The sequence below is a fragment of the Furipterus horrens genome, unplaced genomic scaffold (assembly GCF_987537825.1).
Source record: "Furipterus horrens unplaced genomic scaffold, mFurHor1.1.pri manual_scaffold_1, whole genome shotgun sequence".
NCBI classification, from domain to species: Eukaryota; Metazoa; Chordata; class Mammalia; order Chiroptera; family Furipteridae; genus Furipterus; species Furipterus horrens.
Genome location: NW_028327171.1, coordinates 198,763,411 through 198,785,826, shown reverse-complemented (window position 1 = coordinate 198,785,826; position 22,416 = coordinate 198,763,411). Strand labels below are relative to the sequence as shown.

The window sequence follows — 22,416 nt, the reverse complement described above, 5'->3', positions numbered from 1 at the left end:
ACTTACATGTTCAAAGATGCAGGTCTTTCAAATTTCAAGAGTAGCATCATGTGTATGTTATGTCAAAGCTGTTAGTCTCATTAATTTACTGATTCTAGAAATATTGAGTTTCTTCATTTAATTCCAACTGTAAGCTCAGCAAAAAATACCCCAGTTGTGCTTGAAGTATGCAGAATACACAGTTAGATTTTTCAACCACAGTACTATTAATGTTTTTGCAGGTATGAAGTGAGTGATATGAACCATAAAATTAAATATTCTTTTTGTTCATATTTTATTATAATTAAAGGATAGAGGTAGATGACGTAGAAATGGCCAAGATGTGTGGGATGCAAATGCCATACCAGAAATTTCTCATTTTATCTCTGGTGCTGTCATTTGAAGCAAGTATCATAGAGCTTATGTTTCAGAAATTGGTCCATGACTCTACATGCAGTGCTAGTTATAATGAACAGAAAAATGAGTGTGAAGAAAGACACTGTTCTGATGCTCTAATGTCAATATTTTATTCATATAATAAAAATAGAGTTAATATTTATTAAGCCACCACGTTTATTTTATTTCAGGTTATACCTGTATAAAATTCTTATTTATGAACAGTTAAAAGCTGATTAGCATAAGGATATTTTAATTCTTATGTGTAGCTCTAAATGCTGCCTAAAGTCAATATTGTCATGAAATAGTATATTATAATATTTCACAGAAAATCCATTGACTTTTGTTATTAAAACAGGTATATCTGTAACATATTTTAAAATGTGAGTGGAAAAATGTTATTAAAAATGGTTAGTTTAGAGATACGATCTAGTCAACTGTTAACATGCAACTGTTTAACTATCCACTGAATTGTCGGCGGCGGCGGCGGCGGCAGCCGTCCGTCTCGAGAGACGATGGTGTAGCTTCTTAAGAGTCTATCTGCACCGCCGAGAATGGCTGTGCAGTCCGACTCGGGAGTGACACGGTATCTGTCTCCTCCCGTGTTGAATCGACATCTTGTGATGACGCTGGAGTGTCCTCTCCAGTGGAGCTGAAGCTACAGAGCCTGGGCAGGGTGATATGGAGGGTCTGCTGTTGCCCATGCAGCAGACCCCCCCTCTCTTCGCAGCTGAAGGGTCCAAGGGAAAGACGGAGTCAATACAGCTTGGCTTCAGGTGCGCCACAGGAGTTGCCGGTGTTGACTACAACGTCAAACCGCCTTAGGGACTCCGGCTCCGGATTTTCTGTTGGGGATTACTCCCTTAGCCTTTCCCCTGAAGAGGTATGCCGCAAGGCAGCGGAGGTTTTTTGGAGTCGGAGTTTTCCTTCTCTGATGTGCCCTGACTGGAAGATCGAACCAGCGACACTTAGCTCGCAGGCCGACGCTCAATCCACTGAGCCAAACCAGCCAGGGGCATATCCATTGAATAAAATGTTATAAATCTGTCAAGGCATTATGTGTTCACATTGTAATCTACAATCAAGGTGGTTACAATTGGATCAAAGATTTGAGAGAATGTATTACATTTCAGTTGAGTACACACATACACACATGCAAGATATATATATAAGCAATGTATATTTATATTTATAAATAAAATAAAAGAGAACACCTTATATCTCCAAATCATGTGCATTAGTAGATTGAAATGTCAGAAACACATTTATTCTTCAGAGAATGGAAAAGGAACTTTACAAAGACATAAACTATGTTGAACTAAAAACAGTTTCCTTGAAATGATCATTTGTTTCCACAATGTACTTGTTTAACTTTTAGAGCTCCTTTTTCCAGTCACCCGAACCTTCTGAGTACATGTATTTGTAAAATTTAAGTTTAATGTCATTCTTCTCTTTAATTTTTAATATAGCCTAAATTTAGTTATACATTCTTCAACTATTACTATTATATTTTTGTTTCTGAATAAATGAAAGCTAAATTTCAAAGACATTATCTGTGATATTTACCTTTGAAAAGCATCCTAATCTATGAAATAGAGTGTAATTAATATCTTAATTTGGGTAGACATACAGTCATTCCATACACATGTATTTAATTATTTAGATTTACCACAGGATTTCATCCTTGAGGAATTTAAGGTTTTAGGGGTAGAGGGGAAGTCAGTGAGCATATATGTTGGTGGTAAATATGTAGACAGAGATATCATTAATATTCATACTTCACTGTAAAAATGAACAGTTTTCTTTTGGGTATGTAGATAATTAATATTCAGGGCACAGATGTATTGACTTGATCTTTGTGCTCTATCTACCTTTTCTGGAGTATGAGCTGACATATTTGTTTTACTTCAAGAATGAATTTAATTATTATTGTTTAATGTCTCCTCTCCCTTCTCTTTAGTGGCCTCTCTTTGCTCATCCTCAAGCAACAAGGCATCACTTCACTGCAGTTCCAGTCCCTGAAGGAAATCAGTGCAGGAAATATCTATATCACTGACAACATCAACCTGTGTTACTATCATACCATCAACTGGACAACGCTCTTCAGCACTATCAACCAAAGAATAGTGATCCGGGACAATCGGAAGGCTGAAAACTGTAGTAAGTACATTACTCAGACATTAAAACAGAGAAGCTTTAAATGTTTTCTCCCATGCTGTATTGGGCCAAACAGTTAAAAGTAACAGTGGGTCAGAATTATTGCCTTCCTTTTCTCAACCCTTAAGAATGGTTGGTACAAAATAATCAGAATAGGTGACTTTTTATAACATATTGCATGCTTTTATAGTATATTAGGTATTTGCAAATCTTGCCTAATATAAGTACCTGTTGTGGAAATTTAGATTCAATAGCTGTAACTGGAACCTGGGAACTTATATGTTTAATAAGCACCTGGGTAATTCTTTGGATTCAATCAGTGGGTGGAAATTCACCCCACTGAGTTACCTGTTTGCGTTCAGTGAATTTGATAACATAAAATATTTGTTATTTGCCATTTGGGAAGAATGGAAATAATGAAGATGTTTTCTTCTGAAAAGTGTAAAATGCTGTTCAAGAAGAAAGTTCACTGCATAAATGTATTTCTGTAGTTGTTTCACTATCTCTTTCTCACATATTCTGCTACTTATTGATCCTCTTCATCACTTCTCTGTTATACAGACACTAATAATGTTTTAATGGGTACATAATGTGACGATGCCTATCTTATACTTTCTTGTCTTTCTATTGAGTATTACTCTCTTCTACATCCTATGAGTATCCCTTCTGTGCATTTAAGTGTCTGACTTGCTTATGATAAATATCAAGTAAAAGATTTAGAATTTAAATCATCTGTCTACAAACACATATTTTAGTTGTGGTTATGATGAATCAGTCCTATTTAAAAGTCACACCCCTAAGAAATATTTTGCTGTCTGGTGTCTTCTTATTTTTTAATCTCCCCATCGGAACAATCACAGGGGTATAAACATACGGTTGAATTTATTTTTTTTTTCTGTGCGTGTGTGTGAATAAATAGTAAAAGACATTTTAAACATTATTCCCCTTTAAAAAAAATTCATCACCATTTATCCCCCCATGTCCTCTTCCATCATTTTGAAAACATATAAACTCTTAAGATATCAATATGATTTAAGCTTGTTAAGTTGAGTTGTCATCAAATTAATTTATTGATTAATACTCACTTTCTTTTAGAAGGAGTTTAAGGTAGCTCAGGTTAGCAATTTTCCTAAAATATGATTTTTAAGGAACTCACATTTTAGCTCTTTTAGATACTGAAAAAATATTTTTCAAGGAAAAGAGATCTGTTGCAACATGAGGTTCTTATTTTGAGGAAACTTAAATTCTTACACATTCTTCTATTCCACGTAGACTCAACTAATACAAAAGTTTTTTGTATATCAAAATATGTATATTCACATTGAATGAGAAGTATCATATAATTCAGCCTGGGTTATATCCTTGGTTTTACACATTTCTGATTCCTGACAGAAAGTTGCTTTTCTTTTTTTTCCTCTTCTAATTCTAACCTTTTTATCCAACATTACTATACATGTGTTTGTACATGCCTCAGACAGTATATTATTCGCAGAAGTGAAATAAAATAATTTTCAACACTAACATAAATATTTCCCTAGGTCAGGATTATACTTTCTTTTCCTTCTACCATTTTCAAAACCACAAAATAAAATTACTACTGCCTTTCAAAGAAAATACTTAACTATGAAGACAAAGAAAAAACTGAATAAAAAATAAATCAGTGAACATTTCTTCTTGACCCATGTAATCCTTTTACAGATTCTAGTAATATTTACTTCTTTTACCTTTTCTAAACCTAAATCTAAAGCAAAGGGAAGAAGAAGTTTCAGAAAGAAATTCAATGTAAAATGGCAAGATAGGAAAACTTTGTGTAATTATTCCATACCATCTGATGACCTTTCAAATAGCCAAAAGAAAGTAAGTTATAATAACAATAAAATAAAAATATAACATGCTCTCCCACTTTCTGTGTCATTCCTCTTGGCCTGAGTTTAGCCATTTTCCTGGCTGTGCCCATATTTTCTTGTTCTGGGCAATTAGAAGGGACTTTGCAGTGGCAGGAAGAAATGAAGCAGTTAGGAGCAGCAGTTTTGTGGTGCTATTGTGTACCATTAAGCGTATCATTTTTCATTCCTAACATCTTAGAATAAAGAGTTTTTGCATGAAATCCATTTATCAGATTTTGGATTTCAGTCTCACAGTACATTGGACCCTACATTTCCAGAAATGCAATTATCCTATAAATTTGACCTCTTGCTCATGTTTACATTGAGCCTGCAGTGGTTGCCCACATTTGATTAAAGCTCTTTGATCATCCACACTATTGTGTGAAAATGGGGAAACTTAAGTGTTTGACTTATTTTAAATGTCCTGTAAACACTGCATTTTAGGCACTCTCTCTTAATATCCCATGCACACACAAGATACATGAGTATGCACACACAGTTGCTACAAGACGTGCATACCCATACAGCATATGTTAGTATACAAATGTACATACAATACATACACATGTACACAACCCTAAATCACATACACATGCATACATATGCATTTATGCAAGCACAAACACACGGGGTCGCCATAAATATTCATCTAAATCTCAGAATAGGCTTGGTGAATCAAAAGCAAAGACAACTTCGTTTTAACGGTGTGTTTTAGAGTTCAACATGGTTTAAAACAGTAATGACAATAAAAGAAAAACTTTACCTCACCTATAAAGTGTGGCAGTGGCTTGAGCAAGCTTAGTCTTTTAAGTAAAAAAATTCAAAGCAGGCTTTATAATTTGAAGACACTGAGATTGAGTGAAACTCCAGGACATGAAAAGATAGAACATTTTCTGCATCCCTTATCTGTATGGTTATGATTCTCACAAAATAACAGTGCTGACTGGAAGGAGACTTAGAGGAGGTGTGTAAGAGTATTTGAAGTTTTTAAAAATATTTAAGCATAAACTTTTAACTCCAAAGTAAAACAGTGAAGATATAATTATTACACCAATCCTTCAGAGTCTAATTTACATGTAAACTCATACAGCTCTATCTTAGCAATACTGGTACATACACACTTAAACCCAACATAAACTAAATTTATAATTAACTTCTCAAAATGAAAATAAGTTTATTTTTCTAATTATAATAGTACCCTTATTATTGTTATAAATAAAAACAATAGAAACATATAAAAAGAATAAGGTATAGATACAATAAAACATTTTCATATATATGGGATCATATCATATATATTTAAATATTGTTTAGTCATCTGTGTCTTCTACTTAACATATCATGATCATCTTCCATGTCAGTGTATAGAGCTCTTATATTACTTCTTATACACCACATATAAAAATTTATTTATTAAGTGCCATATTAATGGTAATTTAATTTGTTTTCATGTTATTAGTACTGCAATAATGTGACTCTTAATCCATAAAACATTTTGCACTATGTAATCATTTATTAGGCTAAAGAATTAGAAGTTGCCTAACAAAGATTGCGTAATAAATTTTGGTATTTATTGCTATATCATCTTACAAAAATACTAGATCAGTGTACATTGTCCTCAACAATGTTTGGCAAGGGATAGTTTCCACCCCTCTTTACAGCACTGGATATTATCCATGGTTTTAAATCTTGGTGAACTGAAATATGAAAAAAATGTATTTTAAGTGAATTTTTTTAATTGACTTTGAAACACTTGTTTTTAAGTCCCCTAATCATTTTTATTTTTTCTCCTGTAAATTACTTAGTCATGAGATTCTTCATTTTCAGTTTGAGAGTTGATATTTTCCTTCTGGATTTGAAAGAGCTTGTCACAAATTAAATTCATTAAATTTTTGTCTCTTTCATGTATTGTGTATAACTGTCCCTATCATACGTAATTTAGAAAGCTTTTGATTTTTGATAAACATTTTGTATTTTTATCTAGCTAATTGGATGATTTCTTCTTTTCCTTTGTATGAGTATGTTAACATAGTCTTAGTTTTACTCTTTTAGTATTTTAGAAACTGTTGAAAATTTTAACCCATCTGGAAGTTTTGGTATAGCATAATTTTTAAAATCTTCAATTGATTAGGTTATTGATCAAACATCATTTATTGCATAATCCATCTCTTCTCTCTGATAGGTGTTTGTGGTCTTTCAGAAATGAAATAGTGAAAAAATGTCAAACTCTCTCAATCTGTATTATTTGATTTAATATTCACCATCACCCTGTAAAATATAACTTTTCTTATTTTGCCAGAAATTAAGGGCCTTATTGGGTTAGGCAAAAGAAAAATTTACATTATCTAAGTAGTGAAACATAAATTTGCAAGTAGCATATCAACCAGTGTGAAATATGGGAAAACTAAGAGTAGTTATGAAAAAGGAGACTAGATATTAAGGAATTAAAAAAAAAAATCTCCTGAGATTTTGAATGATGAAAGGGCCTATGCTAACTCCCCTATAATGTTTTTTTTCCCCTTTGCTTTTGTAATTAAAACATTTTACGACTTGCTTTATAGGTAACCATCTTAGCTATTTATTCAGATATTCACAAGAAAATCTTAATTATACTTCTAAGATTTTACTTTTTGTTACCAAAGTATTACTTAATATACGATTCCTTTTAAAAAATTAAAATAACATTTTCTTATTGCGTTTGAAACAGCACAATGTGTAATTACTACCAATGCTGCAAAATGTTCTCTGTGTTCTTATCAAAGGGGTAATAAGCAGTTACAATTTCAGAAATGACATTTTTTCTATTTAGAATCTGGGAATTCTAAAAGAACGGAGGACCTCTCAACAATCGTAGCCAGTTTTTATCACAAATGGCAATATTTTAATGACATGCCTCTAGATTAGTAATTGACAGATTTTAAAGCAAAATCATTGAAGTCTGGGCTCCAATTTCCAGTCATTGTTGTTTCAATAGTCTTGTGGTTTTGTATATATATGTGTTAAAGGCCTAACTCCTGGCACCCATGAATGTGAACTTATACAGAGATGGGTTCCTTATAGATGAAATTAAAATGTAGATGAATTTATACTGTATTAGAATGGGCCCTTAACTTAATCCAATATAACTCATGTCATTATGAGAAGAAAAAGATAGAGAGACAGACACACAGAGGAGAATGCCATGTAAGGACATACACACGGAGGAAGACAACCAAGCGATGGGAGGGTTGAAGAATGGAGTTATTTAGGCATCTCTCACCCAAGAAAATCAAGGTTCGCCAGCCATCACCAGAAGCTAGGAGTGAGCTACAGACAGATTGTTACTCTGAGCCCTCGAGAAGGGTCCAGCCAGACATCCTCTTGCTTTTGAAATTCAGAACTATGAGAGAATAAATTTCTGTTATTATAAGCAATCCATCTTATGGCATTTTGTTACACTGCGCTGGGAAACGAATACAGAGGATGGTACAACAGTGAAAACTAATGCAGGCAACGAAAACCCAGGATTCTGCATTTTTAATACATACCAGATCATTCTGAGGCAGGGGTCTGTGGAAAATCCTTTTAGAAGCTCTACTGTACTCTTTAACACCCCCCCCCCACTATTCTCTCTATTATTCTGTAGCCAGAAGTATATTTTAAAAAAACATTGTACTGGTAATTCACTTCTTCTTGTAATGGTGTGTTCTCTCAGAAAGACCTAGGGTAGGAAAATTCACAGTTGGGTAACTTAAAATTATATATTTAATAACAGTGTGGGGAGACAAAGATAATAAACTTAAGAAAACATTCTATAAATAGTGCTCTGTTTTTCCTTTTGTTTGTATAACACACTCAAGACACTAAAGGAATTATTCAATGCTTGTTTATACATTGATTGACTAATTATAGTACAATAAATTTGTACTGTTGATTTTTATTTATTGGGTTGGCCAAAAAGTCAATAATACTTTTCCTATACAATGGCTCTAGTATTGCTTAGTTGTCTTTATCTTCATTTGAAACAATTTTTTGTTAGATTGTATTGTGATAGCTGTCAAATCAGTGGGCATTAAAACAGTTATCAAAATTGGAATTTTGTGCAGTCATTTTAATATTGAAGATGGCAGAAAATATGCAACATTTTTTTGCATATTATGCTTTATTATTTCAAGGAAAGTAAAAATGCAACTGAAATGCAAAAAAAGAAATATTTTAGTGCAGTATATGGAGACGTTGCTGTGACTGATTGAATGAGTCAAAAGTGGTTTGTGAAGTTTCTTGGTACTATTGACATTCTGGTCAAATAATTCTTTGCTGTGGGGCTGTCTCATGCATTGGAAGATGTTTAGTGGCACCTCTGGCTTCTACCCACTAGAAACCAATAGCATGGAATAGCTGACATACTCAAAATATCCAAAATGAAATAAGTTATTGGTGAAAATAAAAAAGGTGTCTTTTATGTTACAGAAAAAATGTAATTGACTTTTTGGCCAACCCAATACTTTATAGTTTCAACAACACACTTTTGAAATTATTTAACTTTTTTTTTAAAGTGAATGTGCCTTCTGAGAGGTAGTTTATAAAGTGTTCAGTGTTCTAAGAATATTCTAGGACTTTTCAATATTTTGTCACTGCTGACACTGTTGCCTTTCATACATCCTTCTATCAGTATTTTTCCCTCAGCTCCCATCTCTAATTATATTAGGCAGAAAAAAAGAACATAAACTGGAAACCAAAAGAAAGCAGGCAAAGCTACACTAATATAAGACAAAGTTAGCTTTAAGTAAAAAATTTGACAGGAAACAACCAAGATCATTATAATTAATTTCTAGGAGGAGTCAATTCATCGAGAGGATACAATACTTGTAAGTAGATATGTGACCAACAATAGAACGTCTAAACAGATCTTAAGAGAATAATAGACAACAATATAATAATAGTAGGGGACTTAAATATTCTACTTTCAAACATGGAAAGATCAAGGCAGAAACTCATTAAGGAAACATTGGAGTTGAACTATACTTTAGACCAATTGGCCCTAACAGACTGTATAGAATATTACATGTAAGAGCACACATTCTTCTAAGCACACATGAAATATTCTCCAGGGTAGATCATATGTTAGGTTACAAAACAAGTCTTAGCAATTTTAAAAAGATTGAAGATATACCTGCTACCCTTTCTGACCACAATGGCATGAAACTAGAAATCAATACCAGGAAGGAGCCTAAAAAGTTCACAAATATGTATAAATTAAATAACTATTGAACAAACATTGGGTCAAAGATGAAATGAAAAGAGAAGTCAATAAATGCCTTAAAACGTGAAAATTGAAACATGACTTACCAAAACTTACGTAATGCAGCAAATGCAGTTCTAAGATGGAAGTTTATAGTGATAAATGCCTATATGGAAAAGAAAGATCTTGAATAACCTAACTTTAGACCTCAAGAAACTAGAAAAATAAGAGCAAGCTAAAACCAAAGATATCAAAATAAAGGAGATAAAATTACAAGTCACTAATGAAATTGAAGAAGTCAAATGAATGGAAAGATATCCTATGGCCATGGATTTGAAGAGCAAATATTATTAAAATGGTTATAATACTCTAAAACATCTATAGATTCAGTGCAATTCCTATCAAAATCCCAATGGCATTTTTCATAAAAATAGAAAAAAAAATATATATATATATATATTGCTGGAAACATTACTGATATTCATACAAAGGACCCTGAAAAACCAAAGCAATCTTGAGAAGGAAGAAAAAAGAAAAAAGCTGAAGACACACTTCCTGATTTCAAACTATATCATAAGGCTATAGTAATCAAAACAATATGGTATGAGGTTTAAAATAGAAACATAGAGCAATAGGGCAGAATCAAGAGCCTAGAAACAAACCTGAAAATTTATGGTTAAGTAATATTTGTAAGAGAGTCACTAAAGAGGAGAGGAAAGTCTCTTCAATTATTGATGATGACTAAAGTGGATGTTCATATGCATAAGAATGAAATTAAACCCCTATCTTACAATAATCTAAAGAATTAACTCAAAATGGATTAAGGACTTAAACATAAAAAAAAAAGAAATCTAATACTCTTAAAACATAGGACATAAGCCTCTTGATGTTGGTCTTGGCAATAATTTTTATGAATATAATACCAAAAGCAGAAGTGACAAGCAAAAATAAACAAGTGGATCTAAATCAAACTAAAAAGTTTTTCAAAGCAAAATGAATAGACAGCCTACACAATGGGAGAAAGTATTGGGTTGGCCAAAAAGTCTGTTTTTTTTGTTTGTTTGTTTGTTTTTCCTATCAGATGCTTCTAGCAGTGCTTGGCTGTCTTTAAATTAATTCAAAACAATTTTGTTAGACTATATTGTGACAGCTGTCATATCAACATGTATTAAAAAATTACCAAATTTGGTGACTTCTTTTGTAGTTGTTTTATTGAAGATGGAAGAAAATGCACAGAATTTTCAGCATATTATGCTTTATTATTTCAAAAAAATTAAAAACTCAACTGAAACACACAAAAAAATTTTGTGCAGTGTATGGAGAAGCTGCTGTGACTGATCGAACATCAGAAGTGGTTTGTGGAGTTTCCTGCTGGACATTTCTTGTGGACAATGCTCCATTTTCAGGTAGAACAGTTGAAATTGATAGAAATCAAATGGAGACATTGATTGAGAACAATCATTGTTATACCATGTAGAAGATAGCTGACATAGTCAAAATATCCAAATCAATAAAGTTGTTGGTGAAAATAAAAAATGTGTCTTTTTTTATTTTATGCAAAAAAAAACATACGAACTTTTTGGCCAACCCAATTTTTGCCAAGTGTATATCTGATAAGACGTTAATACCCAAAGGATATAAAGAATTCGTACAACTCAATTACACAATAAATCTGATAAAAATGGACAGAGCACTTGAATAGACATTTCTCCAGAGGAGACATAGAAATGATCAACACATGCATGAAAATGTGCTCAAATCACCAACCACCAGGGAAAATAAAATTGAAACCACAGTAAGATATCACCTCACACCTGTTAGAATGGGTATTTTCAAAAGAGAAGAGATAACAAGTGCTGATACAGGCTTCCCCCACTCAGTGAGTGTTCTAGGAACTCATCTCTACCAGTGTACAAGGTGGTGTTGCCGTGAAAGGCTGTGTTCGGCTTCAGTGAATTTTTTTAAAGACTCTTTCAACGCATTTGCCCATTTCGTGATGGGTGATTTAGGAGAGCACCTGCCCACACCATGCTGAGCGTTCAGCAGTTTTTGACCAAAAACAGCATGACCTCTGTGCCCTCCCGATTTACCTGATCTTGCCCCAAGCAACATTTTTTGTTTCCCCTGATGAAAAAATGTCCAGAAAGAGAAATGCTTTGCCAATGTGGAAGACGTGAAACAAAAAATGGCAGAAGCACTAAAAGGCATCAAAATCAAGGAGTTCAAAAACTGTTTTGAGCAATGGAAAAAAATGTCTCAATAGATATATTGTATCAAGTGGAGAGCACTTTAAAGATGACTGAAGTTTAACAATGTAAGAGTAAATACACAATTTTTTATAAACAAATTATGGGATTTTTTTTTTTTTTGGCCTCCCCTCATCCCCTCATTGTAGAGTTCTATCACCTTTGGGAGAGGGATGGAGAAAAAACAAGAGTAAGAGGTTTTCGCACTGAAAAAGTTAATGTGAGTTAGTGAAATAAATAGGTAAGCCTATTTTCAGGTTTTTAGAGTATGCCTGGAATGGTAATGTATAGCTTAAAAATAGATCACAGTAACTAAAAGATGTATACCATATTTCTGCTTGTCAAAAGATGAAGTAGATTTACTTTTATTTAGTATGTTTGCTAGGTAGAACTAACATCCCAGAGCGTTATATATAAGGGAATATAAGAAAAGTTTGGAAGGTGGAGAGAAAAAAAAAGACAGGTTTAGCACCTTAGAATCTAAGAAGCACACAGACGTGAGTTAGGTTTTATTTTTGTCTCGCATACCCCAGATTTGAAAGTTTAGACAATAAATGCAGACCAAAAAAGCCCCCAACAAAAGCCTGTTTTCTCTTCTAGAGGCCTGGAAAGATGCAGACTGGCAAGACAACAACCTTTTAGACAATAGCTGTTCTACCCCAGCCAAATGCCACAGAAAAAATGGTGGCCCCAGCTTCATGCATGCAAGCAAATGAGCAAGGAGTATAGGATTCCCACCTTCCCACCTTCAGTAGGTTGTAATGAGAGAGATGCCCAGTTCCCACCAGGTGGTGTCAGAAAAGTGGAGTAGGGATCTGGGACCTTCATCCCCACTGGGTAGTAAAAACAGGAGACAGGACTGTGCTTAGTGCCCTACTCTGACACTTGTCGTCTTGGGCAGCTCAGTGTCTCTGAGCCTCTGCCCACCTGTAAGATGAATGAGCATTCCTACTTTGCATAATATGTTTGATGATTAGGACCCATATATGAACAAAGAATAACCTGTGCCAAAGAAAAATTTAAAGTATGGACTATTATATCTCTTAAGGTAGCACGTAGCATTCAGCAAGATGTAAAAATAATTATAAAGCATAACCAAATAGGGATTATTACAGGGATACAAGGCTACTTCAGCATTTTAATATCATGTTCTGTTTCTCTGGAGAACCCTGATGAATACAATACCATACACAGAAACTAACTCAAAATGGATCATACACCTAAATGTAACATCTAACTAAACTCCAAAACCTTCTAAAAGAAAATATCGGAGAAAAACTATGTTACTTTGGGTTAGACAAAGATTTCTTAGATATGATACCCAAAGCACAATTCATAAAAAAATAAATTGATAAGTCAGACTTACCAAAATTGAACATTCTTTTTAAAAGACAGTGTTAAAAGCAGGAAAAGACAAAGCTAAAACTGGGATGAAATACAGAATAAAGAAAGAACTCCTAATACTCCATATTAAGAAAACAATCAATCCCAAATAAAATGGACATAAGATTTGGTGACACTTCACCAAACAATGTGTATGGATGTCGAAACTTCACATGAACAAATTCTCAACATCTTTAATCATTTGGGAAATGCAAGTCAAAATGCTTAGTGAGAGTACAGCGGACACCTGTAAACTTGTACACTATTTTATTTCTATTTCTTTCTCCCCTCCTTATTTTTCCATATATTCTCTTCTTCATTCGCTCTTTTAACATTATTTTTGTTTTATAACAAGTATCATTTATTATCTTTCCTCATGAAGTTGTCGTATAGAATTGAAGCCAAAAATTGGGTGTAATTGTGGAGTCAAATGTTGGCTTGAGAAATGCGTGGTTTGTTCCCTTACCTTAATGAGAAGGTTAATTCCTATCACACGTCATCCCTAGAGTTTAGACAGTAGACAATTGACATATGTTCAGTTTCACTGAAATTGCATTGCTGCTGTACAAGCCCAGTGACTGAGCGCTGCAATACGAAGAGGCTGGAGATACTGAGTCATTGTGACTAAACCCACAACTGAAGTTGTCTGCCGTAGATCTCTTTCAAACAAATTCCTACAGAATTGGATTTACTTAAGAAGATGTGTAGTAAAATTGTAAGTTTTGACACAAGCTTCTGTTTATTTCCTCTTGATTTTGGTGTGTTTTTCAGCTGCTGAAGGAATGGTGTGCAACCGTCTGTGTTCAAGTGATGGCTGCTGGGGACCTGGGCCGGACCAGTGCCTGTCCTGCCGTCGCTTCAGCAGGGGCAGGATCTGCATAGAGACTTGTAACCTCTATGAAGGGTAAGGCATTGCACACGTCGCCTTTACCTCCTGACCTTTGAAGTGCTGGTTGGTTCAGATTTAAAAATCACAAGAAATTTGTAAAATTCCAGTGTGGCAAGTTTTTTTAAGGAGAGCTTTTGTTGCATAAAGGACACAATTTATATATAGAAAATTAATTAAAGAGGAAATAATATCATTTGAAATAACAAGTCCAAATATATTTTGACTATAATTACATTTTAAAAACATGTAGCAAAATAGATAATTCTTAACAAAACATTGAAGTTTCTCCTAGGCAAAACTGAAAAATATATTTCTATGCTCCTTTGCTCCTTATAAAGAGAATTGTTATAAGTAGTATTTCCTTATAAAGAGAATTGTTATAAGTAGTATTTCCTCTTATATGTCTCAATAATCTTTTTTCTCCTACATTCTATCAATATTCATCTACAATTATATATAACTTCTATTTATTTTTTCAGTTTAGGTTGCAGGTCTATTTGATTTGCTATTAGGAATGGCACACTTTTCTATGTCTCTGACAACGGGTTAGCCCTACAGAAAAACCACCCTCATAATTTCTAGTTGAATAGGTTTTTCTGAGTGTTCTGCGACTTTCTAAAGATAACCTAAGCAATATTTTAAAACAAGTGTCTTAAATTTCTTCTAATACTACAATAAAATGTAGTATATACCTTGCTGCATGCCATTTTATATACTCATAAAATCACTTTATCATAACATGCCATTTCATGCATCATAGCTGTCCTTCATTAGTGTGTTAATATATTTTGAATACTGTCCCTGAGTCAAATTTAAAAAAAAAACTGTTCACAGAAAGTACTTTCAACAGCTTTGTAAAAGTGTAGTTTTGAATTTCTTTATTTAATTTCTTCTGCTTCATGAAATGTCTCATTTTAACAACTGTTTTTATGACCCTCAGATAACATTGCACCTTTGTTCTCTATAACAGAAAGATAGAAGTAGTATCTGAACCATAAGGATATTGACATATCTCTTCCTTGAAAGATGACCACAATCAATTCTATCCATGAAATTTAGGGGGAAAATATTAAAATTAAAAAAAACAATAAGTATAAAACTTTAAATAAGAATTTGATATTTTTTCAGGAAAATTTCTCCTTATAATTTTATAAGGTACAATCAGCTCATAAGTTTGATAATGAATAGCAAATTATGGGCTGTTCATCCCATTGAAACATATTCATGCTTGCTTATTATTATGAATATATGATATTTTCTGTACATAAAATACCTCAGGTCAAAATATGCTTGTTTGTGTGTGACATCTGATGCCACTAAAATAAAACTAATACACTTTAATTATATTAAGGGAACGCTACATTAAAAGTGTATTGAATATATATATATAAAGTTCTAATCTGTGAGAAATAGTGGAATTAGTATTATCCAAAGTGAAAGTCCTGTAGAAGAACCAAACCAGCACTGTAACCCAAGGCGTGTGTTCATTTTTTTTCCTTTCAAGATGCCATTGCTTTTATTTAAAATTTATTTTTAAATGTATCAGAAATATGAAAATGATAAATATGTGGATATATACACCATCCTCTGTCTCAATTGTGCAAAACAGTGAAAACTAAGCAAAGGAAAAATACTGATTTCCTAGATAAACAACAATGATTGCTAGACTGTTTCTGAAAATTTAACACTTTCCATGTCATTAAATCAAATGTATTAAAGAAATGTAAAAATGTTGAATGCATTTTTCAATAGTAATGTAGCCCTGGAAAATCATACAGGTTAATTTGAAAGATAATAAATGAAAGCATCTTGTAAGAATCTGATGTAAATCTTGCCTGCCCAAACAATGATAGTTTACCCCGTCTTGTTTTATTAGATAATTTCTTTTAACTCTGCCTGATGGTTAAGGCAGCCTTTGAGGAAAACTGAATTCAAAGCCTAACTTAATCACTTCCTAGTTGAAATGTCCATCCTTAGACAAACAACTTAATTATTCTTAACTCGGTATCTTATATGGAAATAAGAATAGTAATGATGTCAGCTTCATAGTTGTGATTATTAAGTGAGAAAATGGAATTCTTACCATTAAAACTGTTATTATTTCCGTGTCTGTTAATTTGGACTGATCAAATGGTTAGGTAGAACAGTCACCTGGAAAACTACCAAAAATAAATACAAGTACAACATGACATTTACCAAAATCTTATTCATATACATATAAAAGAGGCTGATTATCATAAGAGAAGCAGTCATAAACAAAGAGCTTTTTAAAGGATTAGAAGAAAATCAGTCAATTTCTGGCTACTAATACTCAAGTTCAAATCACTTGAGTCACACTATATTTTGTCAACTCTTAACTACAATGCACAAGCAATCAAAATGAAAGAGAAAGTTAATTACAATGGAATCATAAATATTTTTGTTATCTGGCACTTTGATTAAATACTTCTGGAACTTTAAGAACAAAACAAAAAATAATTTAAAAAAGCACCAGTCTAAGCTCTTTGTAAGCAATTTTACAGTTAATAATCACAACTTACCCTTGAAACATTATTTTTCCCTTTTACAAAGGATACTTAAAAACTGAAGCTTAGAGGAGGTAAAGGATTTAAGTCCTAGAGATACTAGTGTGGATGCTGTGATTGAAATTTGGAAAAACTTGACTTCAAAGTGTTTGCTATTGGTCATAGGATTGGCTAATATAGCAGACACACAGCAAACTGGCAAATGTATAGCAGCCAAAACAAGTAATAAAAAACTCTGCAAAGTTCATGTTCAGTAGACTGTGATTTGTTAGGTCAGAATCAAGTGAAAGGGGATCTCTGGCAAAGTCATAGGAGAATCCCTAGGGGACCTGGAAGAAAAAGAGCAGTGATGGAGACAGTAGCAATAATGAGCAGGCGTTGTAGAAACTACAAGGAGGGTCTGTTCTGAGAGCAGAAAGGAAGAGGGCCAGAAGCCCTACAAATGGAAATTAGTCTACAGAAGAAAAGGCAGCCAGCTTGTCTCTATGAGCTTTATAATCACATATTCACTGGACCTCAGCTCCATGTGTGGGAAAGGAGATTTTCTAGAAAAGAAAGATAAACATGATCTATGTTTTAGTGTCATAAAAATGATGACCTTTATTTAGTACCATAACCCTTTAGTCACCCTAAAAAACTGTTTGCAGAGGAAGCAGTGTGCTGCTGACACAGGCTTTGCTGTAACTGTTATGCAATTTTATTAAGCAGATAATGTTTCTGATTCTCTATATAATTTATCTAATCCTCCTGCCCAATACTAGGTCAGTTTTCCCTTTATATTTCAAAGATTTGAATACCTTATATCAATCATGCTGATGAAAGATGCTAACAAAAATTGGTTTTCATATAATTGAGATTTTAAACTTAATAAAATATTTAATACAGAGCAAACTAACACTGCACTTTAAAAATGTAAAATCCTTAAGGATTTCTGGACCCAAGGGTAGGTAGGACGATGCCCATGTCCAGCTTGAAGCAGCTAGAGGAGCTTGAGACCTTCGCCCATTGTCCTTTATAAGATTATAAAGGGTCTTAAGTCTGAGAGGGAGGGATTGTTATTTTTTATTGTTAAAATAATTAATTAATCATTTATTTAAAAAAAGAAGAAGAATATATGAAAGGGTGAAGTGGGAGAGCTTGTATGTACGACCCATGGGCATGGACTTGGGGGGGTTGCTGGGGGTGGAGTGTGCTGGGTGGAGGGGAGCAAAGGGGAAAAAATTGGAACTATTGTAACAATATAATCAATAAAATATACTTTAAAAAATGTAAAATCCATGTAATTAAATATTTGCATCCATATGTGACTTAACTATTGATTTATCCTATTCATTTTGAGAAACAAAAGTTGATTGCTTTGCCTTGAAGTAGATGTAGTCTTAATCTTATCAACAGAAAATAGAGCCCATTCTTTGAACTTCTGTAATTTATTAGGGCTTTACAGTGACCAAATGAAATATTTTGCTATAAAAAAGTAAATACTTCATTCAAGGGAAAAATAAAATTGATTTGACCACCTAATTAATTTGTAATTGCCATATGAGCAATACTATTAGTTTGGAATGGTCCATCATAATATAAAGGCACAAAATAATACAGTAGCCGTAACTATTTAGACATTTTGTTAATGACTCATAACTGACATTCTAAATTATCTTGACCTACTACTTAATTCACTCATACATCAATAGGAATAGGGTGGTTTGAAACATATTGTACATGACTAATACTCAGTTATCAAAGTGAAAATTTTAGAGTACATATAGATTACAAATAACCATGATATGTAAGGTTGTGAGAAGGGATGACCATAATCCCACATTTTAATTAGAAAGTTTTAGGATGTTTCCATTAAAGTATTTTTTTTATTGTATACTATATAGAATTACTTCAAAAGGAGTTTAAACTGAAAAAGATGTTGTGATATGAGATCAATAATCTAAGAAAATAAAATCTACCATAAAATTATATTTTCTCTAATTCTCTAAGGCTTATATTTTAAAAGAAGAAAAAGAATCAAAGCAGTTTTTGAAGTTTCACCAAAAATAAATTAAGGAGTCTTGGGATTTGAAGGACAAGGATGGGGGAACATTCACGTAACTTAGCAACAAGAAAAACACAATGGTTCTTTCAAAGATTAAAAAGCAAAGCTTCCACCAAGAGTAAAATTTCATAAAGAGACCAGCCGAGACAGCCTTACTTAAAAAGTTAAAACTCGTTCTGCTATGTCATCAGAAGAGTTACACTTTTTTCTGAGATGCCTGTAACATCTCTCACAAGAGAGAGGTTTCCTGAATGAGTCTATCGTTGAACCCAGTGGAGGGCAAGGAGAGCCATCTGGCAGCAGTTTATCTTTTCTCCTAATGGAGAACTTATTCCTTAATGCACGGAGAAATGATTCCGACGCTTCTGGCACAGAGAGAAACAAACTCTAGAATTGACTCTGCCAATAGGACTTTTAGCAGATGTTACTTCATTTGTTAAGTTGACAGCTTGTTTGCTTACACCGCCTCATGCAGCTGATGTTTTCACAGCGAATTTCGGGAGTTTGCGAATGGCTCCATCTGTGTGGAGTGTGACCCCCAGTGTGAGAGGATGGAAGACGGCGTCCTCACGTGCCATGGACCGGTAAGCCTGAAGACATCTGGTGGCCTCGCCTTATTCAGTTTCATGTGTGACTGTTTCTGTCATTTTGCTTTATTGTTTACCCACATATTCAATAGATATTTGTAGCATGCTATGGGGAATCACATGTGATATCCCATCCTCAAGAGGCTTCAGTGTAGTCATGGAGATAAAATATTGAAAAAGTCGATTTCTTAAATGTTTATGTCCCAGATCATATATTCAAAAAGAAGATATGGAGTTGACCCTGAAGGTTACGCAGTGTTGACAAGAAACAAGAAATGCACACATAATTAAATAGAAGCCAATTAATTGACAAGCTATAGATATGTATAAATTGTTATGGGAACATAGTTAAGGGAGAAACTGGATCTGTCTTTGGGATGGAAAGTAGGCATCAATAAAAGCCATAGAGAAGTGATGTTTGAGCTATGCTGTGATGAAAATCTGGAATGCAGGAACATGCAAAGTTAAACAATTGTGAAAGTTCTTGTTGTTTTGAGGTAAACTGTAATACATTATGTATTTAATTACTTAACTATTAGGAGATTGTGAAAGAGGGTTGAAAGAAAGAGGAAAGCAAATACAAACTAAAGCCTGAAGCAGTGTGATAAATACTATGGCAAAGAGAAAATTTCAGCTATGGGAATCTAAGGAGCAGGTGTAGGATCAAGAAAGTCTTCATGGATAAACTTGATATTTATATAGTTCAAAGTTAGCCTTGCAGAGAAAATGATAATTACTTTTCAGACCTCCCTTTGGTTCCCACCATGCAGCTTTCTCTTAATAAGGAGGTTGGTATGAGTTTGTCATTCCAAAGTGTCATATTCATCCTTCTTTAGACAAATTTCCATTTGATTTGTGTATTGAATCATCTCTCAGTAGATGACTTGGGGACCGGCATTTGAATGTAGCCAGAAGCTCAACATGTCTCCATAAGAATCCATTTTAAAATTAAATAGTATTAATTTTTCTGCCAGAGTGCTTATTCAGCACTTAATTAGTAGAAAAACTATGTCACTGAGCCCTCCAAATCCCATTAGGCCCCAATGAGCTGTACTCCTGGAACTTCATCTAAAGAAGGATGTGGAAAACCTGGACAGTTCAGAGGACTGCCACAGGATGATTAAGCTTGGAAAATCAGGCCTCTGAGGAAAAGAAGTGGAATGATTGGCCTGAAGAACCAAAGTCTAAAAGACAAGTTAATATGTAATGATCTCCAAGTAAGTATGCAAAGGACACACACAGCCATTTTCTTTCTCCACTCAGAATAGTAGGGAAAATGCAATGTATCTGCAGCAAGAGAAATAAAGAGTCTGTGAAAAATGTCATGAAGCAACACAGAGATCTAAAGTTTCCTAATGGTTATTAAGCAGATTGAACTACTGATAGAAGTCTTCTTTAAAAACTAACATATTTAGGTACCTTCTTGACCACAAGTCATAGAACAGTAAAATCTCTTTTAGAGAGACTTTGAAAATGTACAATTAGAGTGACCAAGAATTTGTCCATTATTCTTTTGTTATTTAAAAGATTTCAGACAGTTTACAAAATACACATTAAAAAACTCCCATAAGTTAATGTTTTTTCCATTTTCAAAGTTATTTGCTAACTAAAAGGGTGTGAAAATAGGTATTTCTATGAATGTTGAACTTTATTTTTTACTCTTTTATTGAATTTATTGGGGTGACATTGGTTAATAAAATTATAAAGTTTTCAGGAGTACAATTCTATAATACATCACCTGTATATTGTACTGGGTGTTCACCACCACAAATCCAATCTACGTTCATCACCAACTATCCCCATTATACCCTCTCCTAACTCCTCCCACTCACCCACCCTGTTTCCCTCTGGTAATCACCATACTGTTGTCTGTGTCTTGAGGGCTTTTTTGTTGTTGTTGTGGGTTTTTTTGTTTTTTGTTTTCTTTAATTAAGTTTTAAGGAGATCATTTTGATTCTCTAATGACAGCATTGATGGGCCATATATTTAAAATCACTAACCAGGGATGAAACTATTCATTAATATGTTTAGAATGGTGATTTTTCAACCAGTGTGTCCCGGCACACTGGTGTGCTGCAAGAACATTTAAAAGATGCAATACTTGACTAGTCAGTTAGGGACACTGACCTCTTTTCCCTCAGAGAGTCAAATTAAAAACAAAACAAAACAAAACTGATGACCGCCATCACAGCACTAGCCATCTGATGTGAATGGATCAAAATTATACCTATTATTTTAACTCAGATCGGCAAAAAATGTATTTTTTGTTTTCTGCAGCAAAACTTTAATAATTAGTTTATGTGTGTCATGAGATAAAAAAAAAAAAAAAGGTTGAAAATTGCTAGTTCAGAATGTAGAGAAGGCAATACCTAGACCCAATATTGTGAATTAATATGTCTGGAGATTAGAGAGGCAAAAGTAGGGAACATTTAGTATTGCGTAATCAGGCATCTGTGAAAGATCAGAGTACAGAATCAAGGAAACCTCCTTGATTACTTGATCAATAAGCCTTGAAATGCCCAGCAGGTAAGAACACATGTCTTTTAGGTTATGCTGTCTGAAAAACTGGCAGGACTGAGCTCAAACAATAGTCTTAATTTGCTCTCGCTAGGGGATTGCTTACTTTCAGCCATTACAGTTTGTATTAGGTTTTTGCCTGTTTCTGAGTCCACATATTGATCACCAAAACTAGAGAAGAGGAGGTTCTGTGTGCCATGCAACAGACATATACCACTTAGAATATCCAAGAGGTTCTGGAAAATTCTCCATGAGACCGACACTGAGATGAGACAGAGGAAGAAGCCATAAAGCTAGTAGGAATTCCCTCAAGATTAATTCTGTTTAAGTCACATATTTCTGATCTATCAATGTTTTCTTAATAACATCGTCGTCGTTGTCGGCAGCCATCCATCTTGAGAGACGATGGTGTAGCTTCTTAAGAGTCTATCTGCACCGCCGAGAATGGCTGTGCAGTCCGACTCGGGAGTGACACGGTATCTGTCTCCTCCCGTGTTGAATCGACATCTTGTGATGACGCTGGAGTGTCCTCTCCAGTGAAGCTGAAGCTACAGAGTCTGGGCAGGGTGATATGGAGGGTCTGCTG

The 22,416-nt window shown here is 33.8% G+C and overlaps 1 protein-coding gene across 1 annotated transcript in view; it reads left to right on the top strand.

The window, feature by feature from the left end:
* Positions 1-1,789: 1,789 nt before the first annotated feature.
* The window catches only part of ERBB4 (erb-b2 receptor tyrosine kinase 4), a 280,681-nt gene continuing 260,054 nt past the window's right edge, over positions 1,790-22,416 (top strand). Inside the window, 4 exon segments of the mRNA XM_090288231.1 lie at positions 1,790-1,797; positions 2,336-2,535; positions 14,040-14,172; positions 19,217-19,310. Coding sequence (XP_090144357.1) covers positions 1,790-1,797; positions 2,336-2,535; positions 14,040-14,172; positions 19,217-19,310 — 435 coding nt within the window.